The sequence below is a fragment of the Anomaloglossus baeobatrachus genome, chromosome 10, assembly GCF_048569485.1.
Source record: "Anomaloglossus baeobatrachus isolate aAnoBae1 chromosome 10, aAnoBae1.hap1, whole genome shotgun sequence".
NCBI classification, from domain to species: Eukaryota; Metazoa; Chordata; class Amphibia; order Anura; family Aromobatidae; genus Anomaloglossus; species Anomaloglossus baeobatrachus.
The window spans coordinates 43,788,378-43,806,677 of NC_134362.1; the positions used below are offsets into that span (position 1 = coordinate 43,788,378).

At 51.6% G+C, this 18,300-nt stretch overlaps 1 protein-coding gene across 1 annotated transcript in view; it reads right to left on the reverse strand.

Moving 5' to 3' along the window:
- Nucleotides 1-18,300, reverse strand: part of BBS1 (Bardet-Biedl syndrome 1) — a 121,847-nt gene that overhangs the window by 10,835 nt on the left and 92,712 nt on the right. Inside the window, exons 13-14 of the mRNA XM_075325628.1 lie at nucleotides 8,360-8,518; nucleotides 7,986-8,119 (exon numbers count right to left, since the gene is read on the reverse strand). Coding sequence (XP_075181743.1) covers nucleotides 7,986-8,119; nucleotides 8,360-8,518 — 293 coding nt within the window. The remainder of the gene's footprint in view (nucleotides 1-7,985; nucleotides 8,120-8,359; nucleotides 8,519-18,300) is intronic.

Consider the following 18,300-nt stretch of genomic DNA (forward strand, 5'->3'; position numbering starts at 1 on the left):
CCATCAGACAAGTCTCTGTGATTTTGCATGGAATGAAAAATCAGACATGTGAACAGTCCCATTCACTATTATCATTACGAGCCTTATCCATGAAAAAGCACTAAGTGGCCAAAAGTCAAAGAAGGGAATTTTGTTTACTTACCGTAAATTCCTTTTCTTCTAGCTCCAATTGGGAGACCCAGACAATTGGGTGTATAGCTCATGCCTCCGGAGGCCACACAAAGTATTACACTAAAAGTGTAAAGCCCCTCCCGTTCTGCCTATACACCCCCCGTGCATCACGGGTTCCTCAGTTTTAGTGCAAAAGCAAGAAGGAGGAAAGCAAATAAATTGGTTTAAAGTAACTTCAATCCGAAGAATCTCAGAGAACTGAAACCATTCAACATGAACAACATGTGTACACGAAAAAACAACAGGGCGGGTGCTGGGTCTCCCAATTGGAGCTAGAAGAAAAGGAATTTACGGTAAGTAAACAAAATTCCCTTCTTCTTTGTCGCTCCATTGGGAGACCCAGACAATTGGGACGTCCAAAAGCAGTCCCTGGGTGGGTAAAATAATACCTCATAATAGAGCCGTAAAACGGCCCGTTCCTACAGGTGGGCAACCGCCGCCTGAAGGACTCGTCTACCTAGGCTGGCATCCGCCGAAGCATAGGCATGCACCTGATATTGTTTGGTGAAAGTGTGCAGGCTCGACCAGGTAGCCGCCTGGCACACCTGCTGAGCCGTCGCCTGGTGCCGTAAAGCCCAGGACGCACCGACGGCTCTGGTAGAATGGGCCTTTAGCCCTGAGGGAACCGGAAGCCCAGAAGAACGGTAGGCTTCAAGAATTGGTTCCTTGATCCACCGAGCCAGAATGGATTTGGAAGCCTGTAACCCCTTACGCTGACCAGCGACAAGGACAAAGAGTGCATCCGAGCGGCGCAGAGGCGCCGTACGGGAAATGTAGATTCTGAGTGCTCTCACCAGATCTAACAAATGCAAATCCCTTTCACATTGATGAACTGGATGAGGACAAAAAGAAGGCAAGGAGATATCCTGATTGAGATGAAAGGTGGATACCACCTTAGGAAGGAATTCCGGAACCGGGCGCAGCACCACCTTGTCCTGGTGAAACACCAGGAAAGGGGCTTTGCATGACAGCGCTGCTAGCTCAGACACTCTCCGAAGTGAGGTGACTGCTACTAGGAAGACCACTTTCTGCGAAAGGCGAGAAAGAGAAATATCTTTCAAAGGTTCAAAGGGTGCCTTCTGAAGGGCCAGCAGAACCCTGTTCAGATCCCAGGGTTCTAACGGCCGCCTGTAAGGAGGAACAATGTGACAAACCCCTTGCAGGAACGTGCGTACCTGAGAAAGCCTGGCAAGACGCTTCTGAAAGAACACAGAGAGCGCTGAGACTTGTCCCTTAAGGGAGCCGAGCGACAAACCTTTTTCCAATCCTGATTGAAGAAAGGAAAGAAACGTGGGCAATGCAAATGGCCAGGGAGAAAATCCCTGATCAGAGCACCAAGAAAGGAATATCTTCCACGTCCTGTGGTAGATCTTGGCAGACGTTGGTTTCCTAGCCTGTCTCATAGTGGCAATGACCTCTTGAGACAACCCTGAAGACGCTAGGATCCAGGACTCAATGGCCACACAGTCAGGTTGAGGGCCGCAGAATTCAGATGGAAAAACGGACCTTGAGACAGCAAGTCTGGACGGTCTGGCAGTGCCCACGGTTGGCCCACCGTGAGATGCCACAGATCCGGGTACCACGACCTCCTCGGCCAGTCTGGAGCGACGAGAATGGCGTGGCGGCAGTCTGACCTGATCTTGCGTATCACTCTGGGCAACAGTGCCAGAGGTGGGAACACATAAGGGAGTTGAAACTGCGACCAATCTTGAACTAAGGCGTCTGCCGCCAGAGCTCTGTGATCGTGAGATCGTGCCATGAATGCCGTGACCTTGTTGTTGTGCCGGGACGCCATTAGGTCGACGTCCGGCATCCCCCAGCGGCAACAGATCTCCTGAAACACGTCCGGGTGAAGAGACCATTCCCCTGCGTCCATGCCCTGGCGACTGAGAAAATCTGCTTCCCAGTTTTCTACGCCCGGGATGTGAACTGCGGATATGGTGGAGGCCGTGGCTTCCACCCACATCAGAATCCGCTGAACTTCCTGGAAAGCCTGACGACTGCGTGTGCCGCCTTGGTGGTTGATGTAAGCCACCGCTGTGGAGTTGTCCGACTGAATTCGGATCTGCTTGCCTTCCAGCCACTGCTGGAACGCTTTTAGGGCAAGATACACTGCCCTGATCTCCAGAGCATTGATCTGAAGGGAGGACTCCTGCTGAGTCCACGTACCCTGAGCCCTGTGGTGGAGAAAGACTGCTCCCCACCCTGACAGACTCGCGTCCGTCGTGACCACCGCCCAGGATGGGGGTAGGAAGGATTTCCCCTTCGACAATGAAGTGGGAAGAAGCCACCACCGAAGGGAAGCTTTGGCTGCTTGGGAGAGGGAGACGTTCCTGTCGAGGGACGTCGACTTCCTGTCCCATTTGCGGAGAATGTCCCATTGAAGTGGGCGCAGATGAAACTGCGCAAAAGGAACTGCCTCCATTGCTGCTACCATCTTCCCTAGGAAGTGCATGAGGCGTCTCAGGGGGTGTGACTGACCTAGAAGGAGAGATTGCACCCCTGTCTGCAGTGAACGCTGTTTGTTCAGCGGAAGCTTCACTATCACTGAGAGAGTATGAAACTCCATGCCAAGATATGTCAGTGATTGGGCCGGAGTCAGATTTGACTTTGGAAAATTGATGATCCAACCGAAACTCTGGAGAGTCTCTAGAGTAGCATTGAGGCTGTGTTGGCATGCCTCTTGAGAGGGTGCCTTGACTAGGAGATCGTCTAAGTAAGGAATCACCGAGTGTCCCTGAGAGTGAAGGACCGCCACTACTGTAGCCATGACCTTGGTGAAAACCCGTGGGGCTGTCGCAAGGCCGAACGGCAGTGCCACGAACTGAAGGTGTTCGTCTGCTATGGCGAAACGCAGGAAGCGCTGATGCTCTGGAGCAATCGGTACGTGAAGATACGCATCTTTGATATCGACCGATGCAAGGAAGTCTCCCTGGGACATTGAGGCGATGACGGAGCGAAGGGATTCCATCCGGAACCGCCTGGTCTTTACGTGTTTGTTGAGCAGTTTTAGGTCCAGGACAGGACGGAAGGACCCGTCTTTCTTTGGAACCACAAACAGGTTTGAGTAAAAACCGTGACCCTGTTGCTGAAGAGGAACCGGGATCACCACTCCTTCCGCCTTTAGAGTGTCCACCGCCTGCAGAAGAGCATCGGCTCGCTCGGGAGGCGGAGATGTTCTGAAGAATCGAGTCGGAGGACGAGAGCTGAACTCTATCCTGTAACCGTGAGACAGAATGTCTCTCACCCAACGGTCTTTTACCTGTGGCAGCCAGGTGTCGCAAAAGCGGGAGAGCCTGCCACCGACCGAGGATGCGGTGTGAGGAGACTGAAAGTCATGAGGAGGCCACTTTGGTAGCGGCACCTCCAGCGGTCTTTTTAGGACGTGACTTAGACCGCCATGAATCGGAGTTTGTTTGATCCTTCTGAGGCCTTTTGGACGAGGAGAATTGGGACCTGCCCGCGCCCCGAAAGGACCGAAACCTCGACTGTCCCCTCCTCTGTTGGGGTATGTTTGGTTTGGCCTGGGGTAAGGATGTATCCTTTCCCTTGGATTGCTTGATTATTTCATCCAATCGCTCACCAAACAAACGGTCACCAGAAAATGGCAAACTGGTTAAGCACTTTTTGGAAGCCGAATCTGCCTTCCATTCCCGTAGCCACAATGCCCTGCGTATTGCCACCGAATTGTCGGCTGCAACCGCCGTACGGCTCGCAGAGTCCAGGATGGCATTAATAGCGTAGGACGCAAATGCCGTCGTCTGAGTGGTTATGGACGCCACTTGCGGCGCAGACGTACGTGTGATTGCGTCAATCTGCGCTTGACCCGCTGAGATAGCTTGGAGTGCCCATACTGCTGCAAATGCTGGGGCAAAAGATGCGCCGATGGCTTCAAAGATGGATTTCAACCAGAGCTCCATCTGCCTGTCAGTAGCATCCTTGAGTGAAGCCCCATCTTCCACTGCGACTATGGATCTAGCCGCCAGTCTGGAGATTGGGGGATCCACCTTGGGACACTGAGTCCAGCCCTTGACCACGTCAGGGGGAAATGGATAACGTGTATCCTTAAGGCGCTTGGAAAAACGCTTATCAGGACAAGCTCGGTGTTTCTGGACTGCGTCTCTGAAGTCAGAGTGGTCCAGAAACATACTCGTGGTACGCTTGGGAAACCTAAAACGGAATTTCTCCTGCTGAGAAACTGACTCCTCCACTGGAGGACCTGAGGGAGAAATATCCAACATTTGATTGATGGACGCGATAAGATCATTCACTATGGCGTCCCCATCAGGTGTATCTAGGTTGAGAGCGGCCTCAGGATCAGAATCCTGATCAGCTACCTCCGCTTCATCATACAGAGAGTCCTGCTGAGACCGTGAACAATGTGATGATGTCGAGGGAGTCTCCCAGCGAGCTCGCTTAGGTGGTCTGGGACTGCGGTCCGTGTCAGAGACCTCACCCTGGGACCTATGAGACACCCCGGGAGGACATTGTTGCTCCAACTGAGGTGGACCATGGTGCAGTGATTCCACAGTGCCCATGGTCTGAGATACCGGTCTGGACTGCAAAGCTTCTAATATCTTAGCCATAGTCTCAGAAAGTCTATCAGTAAAAACTGCAAACTCTGTCCCCGTCACATGAACAGTGTTAGCTGGTGGTTCTCCCTGGGCCCCCCTTCGCAGAGGCTCCGGCTGAGCAAGTGCCACAGGGGCCGAGCATTGCACACAATGAGGGTCAGTGGAACCTGCCGGTAGTATAGCCGTACATGCAGCGCAGGCAGCATAGTAAGTCTGTGCTTTGGCACCATTGCTTCTTGTGGACGACATGCTGTTGTGTCCTCTGAGCAATCCCGGAGGGTATATAGCGAAAAAATCAATCGTGCACCATACAGTGTAAAGTATAGCATATAAGGATATAATCTATATGTACACTACTGCACTAGTGGGGCCAGCACCATAGGTGCTGCTTACCGACCGCTCAAGCGGTTGTGTGGTCACCAGAAACGCTGCCTGGGTCTCCCAGAGCTTGTCTCCCCTCTCCAGCGTCGGAAGAGCTGACAGGAATGGCTGCCGGCGTCCTGAGGAGAGGAGGAGGCCGTGGGCGTGCCCGAAAAAGTGCGGGAGTCTGGTGCCCCACTGTGCACAGTGAGGGGGGTGGAGTATGCAAAGCACGCTCCAGCCCTCAGTGCTGACGTTCTGCACAACATCTCTCCCTTCCCCTGACTGACAGGCCTGGGGGCGGGAAAAGACCGAGACTAGGCCGGAAAAGCCGGGGACTCAAGTTATAAGCGCGGCCGGCGTATAAGCTCGGTCTGCGCGGAAGTCCCCGGCGTACAAACAATCCCAGGCGCGCTGCCGTATTGCAATGGCAGCGCGCGGTCAGGCGGTAGTCTCTAGTAAACCAAGCACACCAGCACGCTGTAGTGTGTGATGACACAAACGCGGTCAGCGCCGCGGTCCCCGGTGCACTAACACACCCAGCAATGCTGGAGTGATTCTGTGCGCGGTCCCCACGGGGACACAGAGTACCTCAAAGCAGCAGTGTCCCTGACGATACTCGGCTCCTTGTCCAGCAGATACCCCAGGTGCTGTGGATGGAGCACGGTCTCAGTGTCTGGAGACCGAATTAGGATCCCACTTCCCCAGAGCCCATCAAGGGATGGGGAAGGAAAACAGCATGTGGGCTCCAGCCTCCGTACCCGCAATGGGTACCTCAACCTTAACAACACCGCCGACAAGAGTGGGGTGAGAAGGGAGCATGCTGGGGGCCCTGTAATGGGCCCTCTTTTCTTCCATCCGACATAGTCAGCAGCTGCTGCTGACCAAGCTGTGGAGCTAATGCGTGGATGTCAGCCTCCTTCGCACAAAGCATGTAAACTGAGGAACCCGTGATGCACGGGGGGTGTATAGGCAGAAGGGGAGGGGCTTTACACTTTTAGTGTAATACTTTGTGTGGCCTCCGGAGGCATGAGCTATACACCCAATTGTCTGGGTCTCCCAATGGAGCGACAAAGAAATATGCATTAAAATAAAAAATCCTTGCAGTAAGTTGGTATATCTCTGACCCCTCCAGTGCCGCTCCACCGGTGGATCAACCGGTTTATCACAGCTGTTCAGCAATTGTGATGTCAAGACTTCCTCACGTGATGGCTGTAGCCAAGCACCGTCTTCAGTGGTGAATACATAGTTGTCATGTGACAGTGACTGGCTGCAGTGGTCACCTGCAGGTTGTTGGATTCTCATCACTGCAGGACACCACGTGAGGATTAGGCTGCTTTCACACTTGCGTTGTTTTGCATCCGTTGCAATCCGTCGCCTTGAGGCATTACGGTATCCTGCAAAATATTTTGAAGGAATCAGTTTTTTCCCCATAGGCTTCTATTAGTGACGGATTGTGACTGATGGCCTTGCGTTACATCCGCCGCGTGACGGATCAGTCGTTTACTGACTGACCTGACTGACCGTCAGGCGGCAGCAACGCTGAATGTAATTCTTTTTTGAGCGGCAAAAAAAAACCGCACTCGCAGGTGTCCATCGCTATCCATCACAAGCTATAATGTATGTCTATGGTGCTGGATTCCGTCGCAATCCGTCACACGATGGAATTCAGTGCTGGATTCCGTCATGCTTTACTGAGCATGCCCAGCATGTTTGGCACACCCACTGTGATGCCCCAAACATAAACAAATCACGACTGATCCGTCAAAAAACGGACACACAGCGGATGTAACGGACGCGACGGATCAGTTTTTTCACAGAATTCCTATGAACGGAATCCTGTGAAATAACACAACCGTTGCATCAGTTGACATCTAAAAAAACGACGGCTCCGTTGTTGCGTCGCAACGACGGGCTTGACGGATTTAAAACCTCGCAAGTGTGAAAGCAGCCTCACGAGAGCGGTGGACAATTTATGAGGGGAGTATTAGGTATTTTGTTATTTTAATGCATCTCCTTTAAAGAAATAAAAAAAAAATAATCTTAGCTTGTTTAATAGCAATTTAGGAAAGATGGTGGTTCCCATAATCATATACAGAAAACAGAATGATAAAAAATAATGTCCTGATGTTGGCCTCTGTTCATCAAGTTAAATGTCTCACGCTATAATTTATTTTTTTGCACTTAACCTATTTAAAACAAGATTTAGTGCTTATTGTATTTATTAAACAAAATCTGTCAGCAGGTTTTTACTATGTAATCTGAGAGCAACATGATGTAGAGGCAGATACACCGATTCCAGTGATGTGTCACTTACTAGGTTGTGTGTTTTAACTGATTCAGTAAAATCAGTAGATTATCACTACAGGACTAGGAGTTTCGTGCCTCCTGGTCCAACCACTCCCCCTGAACTGATTAGCAGCTTTATGTCAATATACAGTGTGCAAAGAAAGCTGCCAATCAGTGGTGTGAGCAGGGTTATACACCTCTCAGCATTGCAAGCTCTGCTTGACCTGCAAGAGAGAAAACTGTGATTGTATCACAACTGCTGCACCCAATAAACTAAGTAACACATCATTGGTATCAAGGTCTCTGCCCACTAAATCATGTTACTATAAGTTTACATAACAAAAATCTGATGACAGACGCCATAAGAAAAACAAGCATTATATTGTATTTAAATGGGCCAAGTCCAAAACAAGGAAGTTAAATTGATGTAGAGAGGCTGAGTCAGGCCGGTTTCTCATGTCTGTGAAACATGGACAAGTGCTCGCATTGCAGCACCTCATAGGTATATAGGAGTTCGGTTATTACGATGTGAGCATGGTTCATGTTTCATATAGCAAATCTAACAATGGCCTGAAGTCTTCATATACTCACAGCAGCATTTAGAGTCAGTGGCTCCTGCATTGTGGAGGATACTGGGGTAAGACTGGCATCCAGGGCCTTAACGTAAGCTCGGGCAGCACTAAGTCGGAGGCGGTACAGATCCGTTTGGAAAACACGATGCATCGCTGCAGAGAAAAGGTAAGATCATAAAAGACAACTAGTACTATTTTCCTACTTCTGGTATTGCAGGCGTAACACAGTCTCCGTTGACTTTGACATAATTGATGCATACGGTCGAGAAGATGATAAATGTATATTCTATCAACAGGATGTAAGGCAGGTCATGGTTCCTCTCAGGGCTCGCCCTACTTAGCTGCATGAGAATAGGAGTGGTTTTGCATACGCAGATGTGAGCGAACCCTTACCCACAGCATTCTCTCTCTCGCGAAGGGTCTGGTCTACATAAAGCTTGGTTTTCTTGGGTACGTTGAGCTTAATGCTTTGTCCAGTAGGGGGGCCAGGTGTTGTATCCTTATCTTCAAAGTGAGCCGTCCTCTTCAATATCTTAATAATAAGACCTCCTCCTATGGGGATGCCAAAAAAAAATAAAAAATTATTGAGAGAAGATAGTTGACAAGGTTTAGCACACTATGGGGAACGAAGGGAATTTTGTTTACTTACCGTAAATTCCTTTTCTTCTAGCTCCAATTGGGAGACCCAGACAGTGGGTGTATAGCTACTGCCTCTGGAGGCCGCACAAAGAACTACACTTAAAAGTGTAAGGCCCCTCCCCTTCTGGCTATACACCCTCCCGTAGGAGTACGGATTCCTCAGTTTTAGTACCAAAGCAAGGAGGAGGAAAGCCAATAACAGTTTCAAAAACAAATTCAATCCGATAACAAGATCGGAGAACTTAAGAAACAACATGAACAACATGTGCACCCGAAAAACGAAACCCTAAGAACAAATAGGGCGGGTGCTGGGTCTCCCAATTGGAGCTAGAAGAAAAGGAATTTACGGTAAGTAAACAAAATTCCCTTCTTCTTTTTCGCTCCTAATTGGGAGACCCAGACAGTGGGACGTCCAAAAGCAGTCCCTGGGTGGGTAAAAAGATACCACATGAACGGGCTGTCAGACAGCCCTTTCCTACAGGTGGGCCACCGCCGCCTGAAGGACCTGTCTACCTAGGCTGGCATCTGCCGAAGCGTAGGTATGCACTTGATAGTGTTTGGTAAACGTGTGCAGACTCGACCAGGTAGCCGCCTGGCACACCTGCTGAGCCGTAGCCTGATGCCGCAATGCCCAGGACGCACCAACGGCTCTGGTAGAATGGGCCTTCAGTCCAGATGGAATCGGAAGCCCAGCAGAACGGTATGTGTGAAGAATTGGTTCCTTGATCCACCGCGCCAGGGTGGATTTGGAAGCTTGCGATCCCTTATGCTGACCAGCGACTAGGACAAAGAGCGCATCAGAACGGCGTAGAGACGCCGTGCGAGAAATGTAAATCCTGAGTGCTCTCACCAGGTCCAACAGATGTAAACCTTTTTCAAATTGGTGAACTGGATGCGGACACAAAGATGGCAAAGTGATATCCTGATTGAGATGAAAGGAAGAAACCACCTTGGGAGAAAACTCTGGAATTGGACGCAGTACTACCTTGTCTTGGTGAAACACCAGGAAGGGAGATTTGCAAGATAACGCCGCTAGCTCGGACACTCTTCGAAGAGACGTGACCGCCACAAGAAAAACTACTTTTTGTGAAAGCCGAGAAAGGGAAACCTCTTTCAAAGGCTCGAAAGGCGGCTTCTGGAGAGCAATGAGAACCTTGTTCAGATCCCAGGGTTCCAATGGCCGTCTGTAAGGAGGAACGATATGACAAACCCCTTGGAGAAACGTGCGTACTTTAGAAAGTCGTGCCAAGCGCTTCTGAAAGAATACGGATAGCGCGGGACTTGACCCTTAAGAGAGCTAAGCGACAAACCTTTTTCCAACCCAGACTGCAGGAAGGAAAGAAAAATTGGCAATGCAAATGGCCAGGGAGAAAACCCTTGAGCCACGCACCAAGCTAAGAATATCTTCCACGTCCTGTGATATATCTTAGCTGAGGATGGTTTTCTAGCCTGTCTCATTGTGGCAACAACTTCATGAGATAAACCGGAGGCCGCTAGGATCCAGGACTCAATGGCCACACAGTCAGGTTCAGGGCCGCAGAATTCAGATGGAAAAACGGCCCTTGAGACAGCAAATCTGGACGGTCTGGTAGTGCCCACGGTTGGCCTACCGTGAGATGCCACAGATCCGGGTACCACGACCTTCTTGGCCAGTCTGGAGCGACGAGAATGGCTCGATGGCAGTCGGACCTGATTTTCCGGAGAACTCTGGGTAACAATGCTAGAGGTGGGAACACATAGGGGAGTCGGAATTGCGACCAATCCTGAACCAAGGCGTCTGCCGCCAGCGCTCGGTGATCGTGAGACCGTGCCATGAAAACTGGGACCTTGTTGTTGTGTCGTGACGCCATCAGATCGACGTCCGGCGTCCCCCAGCGGCAACAGATCTGCTGAAACACGTCCGGGTGAAGGGACCATTCTCCTGCGTCCATGCCCTGGCGACTGAGAAAGTCTGCTTCCCAGTTTTCCACGCCTGGGATGTGAACTGCGGATATGGTGGACGCTTTGCTTTCCACCCACGTCAAAATCCGCCGGACTTCCTGAAAGGCTTGGCGACTGCGTGTTCCCCCTTGGTGGTTGATGTACGCCACCGCCGTGGAATTGTCCGACTGAATCCGAATCTGCTTGCCTTCCAGCCATTGTTGGAAGGCTCGCAGAGCAAGGTAGATTGCTCTGATTTCCAGAACATTGATCTGCAGGGTGGACTCTTCCTGAGTCCACGTCCCCTGAGCCCTGTGGTGGAGAAACACCGCTCCCCACCCTGATAGGCTCGCATCCGTCGTGACCACTGCCCAGGACGGAGGAAGGAACGACTTTCCCTGTGACAATGAGGTGGGGAGAAGCCACCAACGCAGAGAGTCCTTGGCAGTCTGAGAGAGGGAGACAGTCCTGTCGAGGGACGTCGACTTCCCGTCCCATTGGCGGAGAATGTCCCATTGTAGAGGGCGCAGATGAAACTGCGCGAACGGGACCGCCTCCATTGCTGCTACCATCTTTCCTAGGAAATGCATGAGGCGCCTCAGTGAGTGCGACTGGCTCTGAAGGAGAGATTGCACTCCTGTCCTTAGCGAACACTGCTTGTCCAGTGGAAGCTTCACTATCGCTGAGAGAGTATGAAACTCCATGCCAAGATAAGTCAGAGATTGGGTCGGGATGAGATGCGACTTTGGAAAGTTGATAATCCACCCGAAACTCTGGAGAGTGTCTAGTGCCACCTTCAGACTGTGTTGGCATGCCTCTTGAGAGGGTGCCTTTATAAGCAGGTCGTCTAGATACGGGATGACCGAGTGACCCTGCGAGTGCAGAACAGCTACTACTGCTGCCATGACCTTGGTGAAGACCCGGGGGGCTGTTGCCAGACCGAAAGGTAACGCTACGAACTGCAGGTGTTCGTCGTGTATGACGAAGCGTAGGAAACGCTGATGCTCTGGCGCAATCGGCACGTGGAGATACGCATCTTTGATATCTATTGATGCTAGAAAATCTCCTTGAGACATTGAGGCTATGACGGAGCGTAGGGATTCCATCCGGAACCTCCTGACTTTTACGTGTCTGTTGAGCAACTTTAGATCCAGGACGGGTCGATACGATCCGTCCTTTTTTGGGACTACAAACAGATTGGAGTAAAAACCGTGACCTTGTTCCTGAAGAGGGACGGGGGTCACCACTCCTTCCGCCTTTAGAGCGGCCACCGCCTGCAACAGAGCATCGGCCCGGTCTGGTGGTGGAGAAGTTGTGAAGAAACGAGTTGGCGGACGAGAACTGAACTCTATCCTGTACCCGTGAGACAGAATATCCCTCACCCAACGGTCTTTGACGCGTGACAGCCAAATGTCGCCAAAGTGGGAAAGCCTCCCACCGACCGAGGGTGTGGGAATCGGAGACTGCAAGTCAGGAGGACGCCGTCTTGGCAACGGTTCCTCCGGCTGTCCTTTTTGGGCGTGACTGAAACCTCCAAGAATCTGAGCGTCTCTGGTCTTTTTGAGTCTTTTTTGACGAGGCGAATTGGGACCTGCCCGGTCCTCGAAAGGACCGATAACCAGACTGACCCTTCCTCTGTTGGGGTTTGTTTTGTCTGTGTTGCGGTAAGGATGAGTCCTTACCCTTGGAGTGTTTGATGATTTCATCCAAACGCTCTCCAAACAATCGGTCACGAGAAAAAGGCAAATTGGTTAAGCACTTCTTGGAATGAGAATCTGCCTTCCAATGTCTCAACCACAGGGCCCTACGCAAAACAACGGAGTTGGCTGACGCCACTGCCGTGCGGCTTGTAGCGTCAAGAACAGCATTAATCGCGTACGACGCGAATGCCGACATTTGCGAGGTCAATGGTGCTACCTGCGGGGCAAATGCACGTGTGACTGAGTCGACTTGCACAAGCCCGGCTGAGATAGCTTGGAGTGCCCATACGGCAGCAAAAGATGGCGCTAACGACGCTCCAATCGCTTCATAGATGGATTTCAGCCAGAGCTCCATCTGCCTGTCAGTGGCATCTTTAAGTGCCGCTCCATCTTCAACTGCAACCAAGGATCTAGCTGCAAGCCTGGAAATTGGAGGATCCACTTTTGGACACTGGGTCCAACCCTTGACCACCTCAGGGGGAAAAGGATAGCGTGTATCTTTAAGCCGTTTAGAAAAACGCCTTTCCGGATAAGCGTGGGGTTTCTGGATTGCGTCTCTAAAGTCAGCGTGGTCCAGAAAAGTGCTTAATGTACGCTTAGGATATCTGAAATGGATTTTCTCGTGCTGCGAAGCTGACTCCTCTACAGGAGGAGCTGGTGGGGAAATATTTAACATCTTATTGATGGACGCTATAAGATCATTAACTATGGCGTCACCATCTGGTGTATCTAGATTGAGAGCGGTCCCAGGATCAGAATCCTGATCAGTGACGTCCGCTTCATCACCCATAGATTCATCTCGCTGGGATCCTGACCATTGAGATGAATGTGAAGGCCCCTCATAGCGAGCCCGCATAGGTTGTCTGGGGCCATCGTCCGAGTCAGAGTCTTCACCCTGAGGTGTATGTGCCCGTCCCGGAGCTTGGAGGTAATTCAGCTGAGGGGGACCAGGGGGCAATGATTGCACAGTGTCCGTGGCCTGAAGTACAGGCCTAGCTCGCAATGCGTCAAGAATTTGTGACATAGTGAAAGACATTCTGTCAGCAAAAGCTGTAAACTCAGTTCCTGTCACCTGGACAGCATTCACAGGTGGTACACCCTGGGTCACGTCCAGCAGAGGTCCCGACTGTGCAAGCGCCGCAGGGGCCGAGCACTGCACACAATGGGGGTCAGTGGAGCCTGCCGGTAGAAAAGTCCCACATGCGGTACAGGAAGCATATAATGTCTGTGCCTTGGCACCCTTGCGTTTTGCGGACGACATGCTGTTGGCTCTCTGCAATGTGAGAGAGTCTATAGCCAAAGGGCGACTAGCGCTATGCAGTACAAAGTATTTGCAGGAACAAAATACTAAGATTACTACTGGCACAAGAGGGGGTGAGCCCAAAGGGCTGCTTACCGCCCGCTGAATAGCGGGTAAGAGGCGCAGAATTCCTTGTCTGGGTCTCCCCGGCTCCCCTCTGCAGCTCAGCGTGTCAGCAGGAATGGCTGCCGGCGTCTGTGGAGAGGGGCGGTCCGTGGGAGTTCCCAAACAAAAGTGCGGGAAACAGTGTCCCCTCTGTGCCTATTGTGAGGGCTGGAGTATGTAAAAACGACTCCAGCCCTCAGCGCTGATGCACTGACCAGCGTCCCGCCCCTCTCCTGACTGGCAGGTCCGGGGGCGGGAACGAACGGAAATAGGCCGCAAAAGCCGGGGACTCGAGTTATCAGCGCGGCCGCCGTAAAAGCGCGGCCCGCGCTGAAGTCCCCGGCGCACCACAAGTGCCAGCCGCGCCGCAGTCCCAGCGGCCGGCGCGACCTTTTCCCAAAAGTGTGCCTGCTTCAGCGAAGCTGAATGAGGCTATGGCACAAGCGCCGCAGCGCTAATGTCCCCGGCGCACTACAACACCCAGCATGCTGCGGTGTGAGCGCCAAATGCACGGGGACACAGAGTACCTTGAGGAAGCAGGGCCATGTCCCTGATGTACTCCGCTCCATCCAGCATCTTCTCCAGGGGCTGTAGATGGAGCACGGTCTCAGTGCCTGGAGACCAGTAAATCCCACTTCACCCAGAGCCCTGTAAAAAGGGATGGGGAAGGAATCAGCATGTGGGCTCCAGCCGCCGTACCCGCAATGGGTACCTCAACCTTACAAACACCTCCGACATACAGTGGGGTGAGAAGGGAGCATGCTGGGAGCCCTGTATGGGCCCTCTTTTCTTCCATCCGACATAGTCAGCAGCTGCTGCTGACTAAAAACAATGGAGCTATGCGTGCGTGTCTGACCTCCTTCGCACAAAGCTAAAACTGAGGAATCCGTACTCCTACGGGAGGGTGTATAGCCAGAAGGGGAGGGGCCTTACACTTTTAAGTGTAGTTCTTTGTGCGGCCTCCAGAGGCAGTAGCTATACACCCACTGTCTGGGTCTCCCAATTAGGAGCGAAAAAGAAAACTAGTGTTGGTGCGAATCCATTTGTATGTATCGTCTCTTACCTACCATGGGTTTCTTATTCTCTTTGTAAATCCCACATTAAGTGTTTTTCAGGGCACTTTGAGTCCCCCAGAATTATTACCCTTCCATGAGGTCATAAGGTGGTGTCACACACAGCGACAACGACGTCGCTGCTACGTCACCATTTTCTGTGACGTTGCAGCGACGTCCCGTCGCTGTCGCTGTGTGTGACTTCCAGCAACGAGCTGGCCCCTGCTGTGAGGTCGCCGCTCGTTGCTGAATGTCCAGCTTCATTTTTTGGTCGTCGCTCTCCCGCTGTGACGCACAGATCGCTGTGTGTGACAGCGAGAGAGCGACGAAATGAAGTGAGCAGGGAGCAGGAGCCGGCATCTGGCAGCTGCGGTAAGCTGTAACCAAGGTAAACATCGGGTAACCAAGGTGGTTACCCGATATTTACCTTCGTTACCAGCCTCCATCGCTCTCACGCTGCTAGCGCCAGCTCCTGCTCTCTGCACATGTAGCTGCAGTACACATCGTGTAATTAACCCGATGTGTACTGTAGCTAGGAGAGCAGGGAGCCAGCGCTCAGTGTGCGCGGCTCCCTGCTCTCTGCACATGTTGCAGCACAGCGACGCATGTCGTTATGATCACTGCTTCGGCTGCTGTGTTTGACAGCTAAGCAGCGATCATAACAGGGACTTACAAGGTCACTGCTACATCAGAAAATGGTGACGTAACAGCGATGTCGTTGTCCCTGTCATTTAGTGTGTCCCCAGCTTTAACCCTTTTTTATCATGGCCCTGAATAAAAGGAGGATGGCTTTAGGGCAGGTTGGGAGATAATATCCCTCTGGGGGAGCTTCTTTGGGTACCTTCACACTTAGCGATGCAGCAGCGATCCGACCAGCGATCTGACCTGGTCAGGATCGCTGCTGCATCGCTACATGGTCGCTGGTGAGCTGTCAAACAGGAAGATCTCACCAGCGACCAGTGAACAGCCCCCAGCCAGCAGCGACGTGCAAGCGACGCTGCGCTTGCACGGAGCCGCCGTCTGGAAGCTGCGGAGACTGGTAACTAAGGTAATCATCGGGTATGGTTACCCGATGTTTACATTAGTTACCAGTGTGAGCAGGGAGCAGGGAGCCGCGCACACTGAGCGCTGGCTCCTTGCTCTCCTAGCTACAGTACACATCGGGTTAATTATCCCGATGTGTAATGCAGCTACATGTGCAGAGAGCAGGGAGCCGCGCACACTGCTTAGCGCTGGCTCCTTGCTCTCCTAGCTGCTGTACACATCGGGTTAATTAACCCGATGTGTACAGCAGCTACATGTGCAGAGAGCCGGAGCCGGCACTGGCAGCGTGAGAGCTGCAGAGGCTGGTAACTAAGGTAAATATCGGGTAACCACCTTGGTTACCCGATGTTTATCTTGGATACAGCTTACCTCAGCTGTCAGACGCCGGCTCCTGCTCCCTGCTCGCTTCATTTGTCGCTCTCTTGCTGTCACACACAGCGATCTGTGTGTCACAGCAGGAGAGCGGCTTTGAAGAAAACGAACCAGGGCTGTGTGTAACGAGCAGCGATCTCGCAGCAGGGGCCAGATCGCTGCTCATTGTCACACACAGCGAGATCGCTAATGAGGTCACTGCTGCGTCACAAAAAGCGTGACTCAGCAGCGATCTCGGCAGCGAGCTTGCTGTGTGTGAAGCACCCCTTTGTCCCTGACATTCTTTATTGGATTATGGTGATTGCCTGATTACCATTCCCATGGTACTTATCATGACTCATTGTTCTTATCTGGCACATGCACTTTGGTAGACCCAATGCCCAGTTATATTTAAAATATGGCACTGACTCATTTCCCTTGCATTGCATTGTGATTTACTATACTGAATATCGTCTCTTAGGCTATGTGCACACAGTGCGTTTTTCTCGGTGTTTTTGCGCGTTTTTCGGGTGCGTTTTTGGCCTCAAAACTGCATGACTTTGCTTCCCCAGCAAAGTCTATGAGTTTTCATTTTTGCTATCCCCACACAGCGTTTTTTTTCAGCTGCGTTTTTGTGGTGCCACAAAAACGCAGCATGTCAATTATTCCCGCGTTTTTCACTGCGCTTTTCTTCCATTGAGTGCAATGGGATGTTGAAAGACGCAATGAGAAACGCAAATAGCTGCGTTTTGGTGTGTTTCTAAGACCAAGAACGCAGCTATAAACGCAGGAGGTGGGTAGTAAAGTGACGTGTACAGGAAGAGGATTCCTTCTGTCAGTATATACAGAAGCGTGAATCCTCCCGGTACCGTCACCGTCGCTTCCACCTCCCGTCCTGTGCATGTGTGCTGCCGTGCGGCGCCATGTACAGGCAGGAGGTGGAAGCGGCTGCGAAAACAAAAGTTAACAGTAGAAAAAAAAAAAAAAAAGTTATACTCACCTGTCTGCAGGGTCCCGGTGCCATGCCTGCTCCCATCTCCTCTCACGGTATCGCCACCCCCGCTCCGGCTGTGTGCAGACGGCCGGGAAACCTCCGATGGATGCAGGACCTGGCGATGGATCACCTGATGCAGTCACCTGAAGCATCAGGTGATCGTAAGTATCGCGGTGACGCGGGCGTCCGGCCGGTTTCAGCGGATGCGTCAGGAGACTTCATCCCTGATTACCGGCAGCTGCTGCAGCGATCGGACAGGATCAGACTCCCGCCCCATCGCTGCAGGAGCTGCCGGTAATCAGGACATAAGTGAGTATTATTTTTTTTTTTGCACCGATGCATCTGCTGATTGTATAAACGTCTTTTATACAATCAGCTGCTGTGTGATGGGATTCAGCCCCTAGAACCTGACACATCATCTGATCGCTTTGCCTTCCAGCAAACCGATCAGATGATATTGGATCCGGATTGGACGGCGCGGGACCCTGACCCAGGATTACTGCGGAGGGGGGGTTCTTTATTTCAATAAAGATGGAGTCACTAATTGTGTTGTGTTTTATTTCTAATAAGAAGGGAATTTTGTTTACTTACCGTAAATTCCTTTTCTTCTAGCTCCAATTGGGAGACCCAGACAATTGGGGTGTATAGCTTCTGCCTCCGGAGGCCACACAAAGTATTACACTTAAAAGTGTAAAGCCCCTCCCCTTCTGCCTATACACCCCCCGTGCATCACGGGCTCCTCAGTTTTGGTGCAAAAGCAAGAAGGAGTAAAAGTTATAAATTGGTTTAAAGTAAATTCAATCCGAAGGAATTTCGGAGAACTGAAACCATTCAACATGAACAACATGTGTACACAAAGAACAACAGCCCGAAGGGAACAGGGGCGGGTGCTGGGTCTCCCAATTGGAGCTAGAAGAAAAGGAATTTACGGTAAGTAAACAAAATTCCCTTCTTCTTTGTCGCTCCATTGGGAGACCCAGACAATTGGGACGTCCAAAAGCAGTCCCTGGGTGGGTAAAATAATACCTCGTAATAGAGCCGTACCACGGCCTTTTCCTACAGGTGGGCAACCGCCGCCTGAAGGACTTGCCTACCTAGGCTGGCATCCGCCGAAGCATAGGTATGCACCTGATAGTGTTTCGTGAAAGTGTGCAGGCTCGACCAGGTAGCCGCCTGACACACCTGCTGAGCCGTAGCCTGGTGCCGCAAAGCCCAGGACGCACCCACAG